The sequence below is a fragment of the Egretta garzetta genome, unplaced genomic scaffold (assembly GCF_000687185.1).
Source record: "Egretta garzetta isolate BGI_Z169 unplaced genomic scaffold, ASM68718v1 scaffold287, whole genome shotgun sequence".
NCBI classification, from domain to species: domain Eukaryota; kingdom Metazoa; phylum Chordata; class Aves; order Pelecaniformes; family Ardeidae; genus Egretta; species Egretta garzetta.
Genome location: NW_009260435.1, coordinates 2,432,498 through 2,438,661, shown reverse-complemented (window position 1 = coordinate 2,438,661; position 6,164 = coordinate 2,432,498). Strand labels below are relative to the sequence as shown.

At 44.8% G+C, this 6,164-nt stretch overlaps 1 protein-coding gene across 10 annotated transcripts in view; it reads right to left on the bottom strand.

The window, feature by feature from the left end:
• PPCDC (phosphopantothenoylcysteine decarboxylase) overlaps window positions 1-6,158 on the bottom strand; it is a 22,106-nt gene extending 15,948 nt beyond the window's left edge. For 5 of the 10 annotated variants that reach the window (XR_004842653.1, XR_004842654.1, XM_035899389.1 and 2 more), the window contains exons 1-3: window positions 6,076-6,158; window positions 5,239-5,459; window positions 4,072-4,238 (exon numbers count right to left, since the gene is read on the bottom strand). Coding sequence is in view for 8 of the 10 variants with exons in the window: in XM_035899389.1 (XP_035755282.1) it covers window positions 4,072-4,238; window positions 5,239-5,252 (181 nt within the window). In the remaining 2 variants the exon portion in view is untranslated. The other 5 variants (XM_009643922.2, XM_035899396.1, XM_035899392.1 and 2 more) reach the window with 4 other exon arrangements.
• Window positions 6,159-6,164: the final 6 nt, after the last annotated feature.

Sequence of the window (6,164 nt, the reverse complement as noted above, 5' to 3'; positions counted from 1 at the left end):
TCCATTTCACTGCTCCAAAACATTTGCTTTCTTTCTTAAAAGCTAAAGGTTTTCCATGTTGTCCTCTAACTTTATTCTACAGCAAAAGTTAGCACATTTCCCTCCCTGATTCTAGTTGCTAGTGGCCTCTGCTGGACACCTCCGTTACTCCAGACAATAAACTAGTTTTAAAAAGAAAAAAAAAAAAATTAATGCAGAGACACATGTAGTAGCTTGTATTTTCTATTTCTGTTTTTAGAAGATCTGGGTTCCCTTCATTGGTCAGACAGCAGTATCCATTTTTGCAAACTCCACACCTCACTTACGGAAAACTGCAAAGTCCTAATTAGAGATTTCAAGTTCTGGAAAGCATCTACCTGTGCCTGTAGCCCTATCTGATAATTTGACTGACAAGGACATATTCCAGGAAAAAAAAAACAACCCAAAACACAGCAAGGACCTACCCAATCGTTTTTGAGACAATGAAGCAAGCTGAACTAACCACCAGTGGGGGTGGTGATGGCTGCAGCCAGGGTGTGCTGGGCTTTGGGGACAGATGGAAACTCAGTAGCCAAGGCCTGTCTGGGGCAGGGACCCAGATGTCTTGCTGGTATGCAAATATGACTAGAAGGCAATTGTCTTACTCTCTATATAGTGGACAGCCCAGGGCCCTTCGAGTGCTCCTGGAGCAGGGTTACTGCTCCGGGCTGAGAGATTCCTTACCCCAACAGATCCTCGGTAAGTGACTAACAGCATGCTAAACTTTGAAATCTTAGCTGAGTGATGTAAAGGGTTGATTGTGCATATATAACCCTTTACACATTAACTGCTGACGAAGTCTGGGACTGGGGTTGGATCCAGCTGCACCTAGGCTCCTCTCTGAGAAGGAGTTCAGAAAGCAAGGGGGTCTTCCCTCACCCTCACGACTCAAAGGGATGGTTTCCCTAACAGTTTTGTCCCCTGTGCAGCAAATAACCAAGCATACCTTGCCATCGAACCTTGTTAAACCACCATCTCATTTACCATTGAACCTTGTTAACTCACTGGTTTATATCAATAAAGTACATTTTCCCTTCTCTCTCATGCCATCCGCAACAAATTGGCATAGTGGGCAGGATGGCAAATAGTATCACCCAGTATTTATGGAGGCAGGGAGCGAATCAGAGTCCTAACTTCCCAGAATAACAGGCTCAAAACAGCCGGCAAGCAATTGAAGAGCTGCAAATGAGGAATGCACTAGCCCAGGGCATGCCCAGAGAGAGATGAAAGGTCAGCCTACTTGGCATTATCTTGAGTCTGATTGAAGCATTCCAGAAACAAGGTAAGGGTGAAAGGAAGAAGCAGTATTTTAACTCCTCTGGCACCAGTCCCCCGAAAGGGAGACAACCCTTTCCTCCCCCCTTAGGGAGGAATTGCAGGTCATGAAGTGAAAAAACAGGTAGTGCCAGGAAGGCAATTGGGCCTGCCTGTCCGGGAAGTGGAGGCTTATCAATGGGTAAGTGATGACGGCCCATACGTTTTAATTCCAGTTTGTCCTCAAGGGCAATTGGTGAAGTTTTTAATAGATACAGGAGCACAAATTTCACCATTAACACAAGATGCCGAGAAACTCGGTGTATGATCCAGAGGGCAAAGAGCAAGTGTTGAGTGTCAAACTCAACTCAAAATTTATGGCTCCCGGGCAAGAAGCGCATGTTGACTACTTGCTTTGCAATTAAAGCTCATAATGAAAATATTTTAGGTTTTGAGGTTTTAAACAGATGAACCTGGTGCCTGCGGAACGGCAGCATGTGGGCCTTCAGCTCAAACATTGATCCCAATCCCAACAGAAATTGGAGGGCTCCAGTGTGGGCGCTTCTCGCAGCCCCTGCCTTCCCCGAGTCAAAAATTCACTGACCTACTGCAATATCTGATCTCTGCTGTGGCATGAAATGGAATTTCTGAAGTCACAGCTGATAGGGAGAAATGACAAATTCTCTCCAGACGTTGCAAACTTCACAGCTACTTCGCAAGCAGCTGCACCACCCTGGATGGCAACGCTGGATGTAAAAGATACGTTCTTTATGGTTCCCTTAAAGGAGGAGGATAAAGAGAAATTTGCTTTCACTTGGGAGCAGATACAATACACCTTTAACAGACTCCCAGGGGGTACAAACATTCACCCACGATTGCTCATGCTGCACTTGCTGAAATTGTACACAGTCTCACTCCCCCAAGAAGTGAAACTGTACCAATCTATAGATGATATTCTCATTGGAGGAACTTCCCCTGAGAAGGCAGGGGAAGCAGCAGCAGCAACATGGCAAGCAGTAAATAAAGGAGAAGTTGAGATTCCACCCGGAAAACGTCAGGGATCAAGTAAAGAAGCAAAATTTTTAGGTACTTGGGGGATAGCAAGCAGTGTAGTGATTCTTCCACATACCTTAAGAAAAACAGAAGAGCTGCAAATGCCCCAATCCAGGAAGGAGTTACAGCAAATAATGGGAAATTTAGGACACTGGAGGAAGCACATATCTGGATTTGCTATCATTTCCTGCCCACTATACTCACTCTTATGGAAAGGCAAACCCTGGAGTGGAAATCAGAACATGAACAGGCAGTCAAAACTCTTAACTGAAGAATTAAAAACACACTACTTACTCTAACCTATTCCAAACTGGCCCCCATGGGCCAAAAGAGCTTTAGTGTTTTGCTCAACCGAATTTAAAGAAACGGAAACAATAGTCCTGAATGACAAAAAGGGACTTTTATTTTTAGTCCAAGCAGTTGAACAAGTTGAGAAAATACATCAGGGACAGCCTGTGCAAACTAGAGGACCATTAAATTTACTAGAAGCAATCCTAAAAAGGACTGCTCCCCCAGAAGGAGTCACACAAAACCCCACTAACAGAAAATGGTACACCTACCTACCAGGAGTTGCAGAAAATACACAATTAAGTGACAGACAGGCTAAGTTTCCAAATTGCAGATGCCCATAACCACAGAGCCTTTAGCAGTACAACAACCTTGTAAACCTTAACCCATGCTGGATGCACTGCCCCTCCCCGAGGGTACACTAACAGAAAACATTTGGTTTACATCTGCTTCACCAAAAAGGGTAAATGGTAAATGGCGATATAAGGCTGTTCGTTGCATTATCATAGAATCATTGAGGTTGGAAAAGCCCTTTAAGATCACCAAGCTCAACCATTATCCTAACCCTGCCATCCCACCACTAAACCCTGTCTCTAAGCTCCTCGTCTGTCCAGCTTCTAAATACCCCCAGGTACAGGGACTCAACCACTCCCCTGGGCAGCCCCTTCCAATGCTTATGTTAAGAAAAATAGATAACTGAAACTATAGAATTATAGACTTCAAAGAATCAATAGCTATTCTATAAATATCATAGAAATAGGATTAATGATAAGGTGCTCACAGCTGTGTAACCACAGGTGTGTAAACAATTCCAAGACAAGACTACTCTGTACGGCTCATTTGCCTATTGTATAGCCCCCTCCATGGCTGGATTCTAAGATCCTTCGAGACAGACCAATGGATTCTAAGACAGAACATGTTGACTGATGGAAATTAATGGACTTTTAGAAGAATGAAGAATTGAGAACATAGTGCAAACTTACAGTAAACTTTATCTATTATGTAATTATGTTGGAAGCATATATAAGATGATAGTTGTAATACCTAGTTGCCACACACTGAGGTGATGGCCCAACTCAGAGTTGTTAATAAAGCCAAACCTAAAGATACCCACAGACTGGTGAAATTCTTCAACACTTAACAACTCTTTCAGTGAAGAAATTTGTCCTAGTGTCCAACCTAAACCTCCCCGGGCATAACTTCTCTCTCACTCCATCCGCGACACCCTTAAAACCCAACTTCAAGCTAACTCTTAGGTATAAAGAAGTATGAAATGATAGGAAAAAGTATTAATCGATTTTTAAAAACAGGAGGATCCCTCCTCCAACAGATTTTCAAACCAAAGGGCTGAAAGCCAGCAGAAACTTTCCATTTCAACAGAAGCCACATAATCTCTCCTCGAAAGGAGAAACAGGATAACACCAACTTTACAAGACTTCTACCAATAGATTTACTCACCCCAGGGATTTTCAGCAGTTCGGCAATGAGGAGAGGCAACTTCAAGGCAGCGACACTTCCAGTTACACCCACCAGGATATGAGATTTTTTCTGCGGCACAGATGAGCTCTTTTCTGCAGGGAACTCTGGTTCTGGTGGTGAGAAGGTCTCCATGCTCCAAGCAAACTCTACAAGGACAGAAACACAAAGCCACGTGACTAACGGTGCCTCTGACCCAGGCTAGGACAGCAGGGCTCCAACGCCAGTGGATTTCAGAGAGCCCAGATTTAAGCCTGGACTATGCAGGACCCAGAGTAATTCAGCCTGTGGACTCTGATCTGCGAAGCTCCTGAGCATCAGCAGACCTTTAAGCATAGCAGTAGCCTACTCTGCCCATTTAATTACAATTTTCTCTCGGATACAGGTAAACAGAACGCTAAAACCTGCATGGGGAGGCCAAAAAAGTATTCTGGTGAAGCCCAAGGCCCCCAGAACAAAAGACACACCCTGAGGTGTTGAACACGGTCCAGAATTTATAATAAATGCACCTTTCAAGCTGACTGCTGGGAAGACACACAACCCCCAGCTGAGTCAGCTCCCTTCACTCTCTCTAATGAGTAATAAATGTAGGGAGGCAGTTTAATCATTAAAAATTTGCCACCTCCCCCCCCCAAGCAAGCGTTATCACCTTCCTTCCTATTGCATCGCTATGTATTTACAGTGGTGATTGAAATGACTCTCTAGCAGATGGGGAGAAAATCAAAATGGCCAAGAAGAGGCAGAAGACAACAGCCGCCAAATGAAAACACCTTCTCGGGGACATGAAAGTCAGAACTGCTCAAGCAAAGCCATTGGCAAGCTGAGGCGGCCACTTCCGAAGACTTCATCTCAGGTCTCCTGCCTCCTCCCAGCTTCCTGGTGCTGCTGCCACACTGATAAGTCACAAACAACTCTTCCAGTGAGGAAAAGTGTTCCTCCACAGAACTGCCATGCGCATCTCCACTTAATGTAGTAATTAGCAAAGAATAAACCCACTTCTTACAAAATGTCTGGAAGACATGTTTCTAGCGAAGACATTCACACTGGGATTCAGTAAAGTTTGTTCAACGTTACCAACATGCACGTTATTTGGAGAAAGTGACTTGGAAGCATTTTGGGTGGAGCAAAAAGGAAGAACAAGACGCTTACCCTGCCCTTACCATCAGGAGCAGCTTGGATGCTGGAGTGAGGTGTCTGGATTCAGAGGAATTCACCCCTTTGGTCACTCCTCAGGTTGATCCGGCAGTGGGGTTAACTTCGGACCCTTTGCTGGGCAATGCTGATCACGCCAGTGCAGGGGTCACATGCTGGGCTCCACCACCAATGGGCACTAGCACAAATGTCCTCTCTAACCCCCTTGCACCCATCAGCTGCAACACAACAACACCACCATCTTTTTTCCACATGCTCTTCATTACATTAGTAAGTTTAACTCAGTCTGGGAGGTTTCTCAGTACATTTATAAAAAATTGCTGAGAGAGAAGTACGTTGTCATTTAAGCTTCTAGTACCGATTAGCAAAAGTAATTAAAGGAGAGGAAATCCAGCATGCACACTGGCTAGGCAATTTCAACACTGCTGCAACACTTTAAATGTTTATCTATACCTAATTAAAATTAACACTGTCACAGCAAGGAGAACACCCACTTCCCTTACGATTACTAAATTAATTTGCCAAAGCACCCATATCTCAAAAGCCTGGAGAATAAGGCGTAATTTTTGAACAGGCAGCTTTCAAACGGGGCTATTAGCAATAAAAAAAAAAGTGCAGTGTTCCGGGCTGCGCTTTCCTCTTACCCAAACCCGGCTCTGAGGAATGCAGCTAGGAAGCCATTAGAAAGCAAGCAGCTTGCAGGCCTGTTCAGTTACTATGTTCACGTTTTAACTCCACGGTTACGCTGCAAACAGCTTCAGAAGGCCGCGAGGCGAAGAACAAACTGAGAAACCCCAGAGAGTACCCAAACGTAAACAAGCAACGTTTATATACCGGTCGGGGCACGACGGAGCACGATCAAGAGAGCGATAAGCCCCTGAGCTCAAGCCCGGGCGACAGCAGGGGCCGGGCCACGGCCTGCT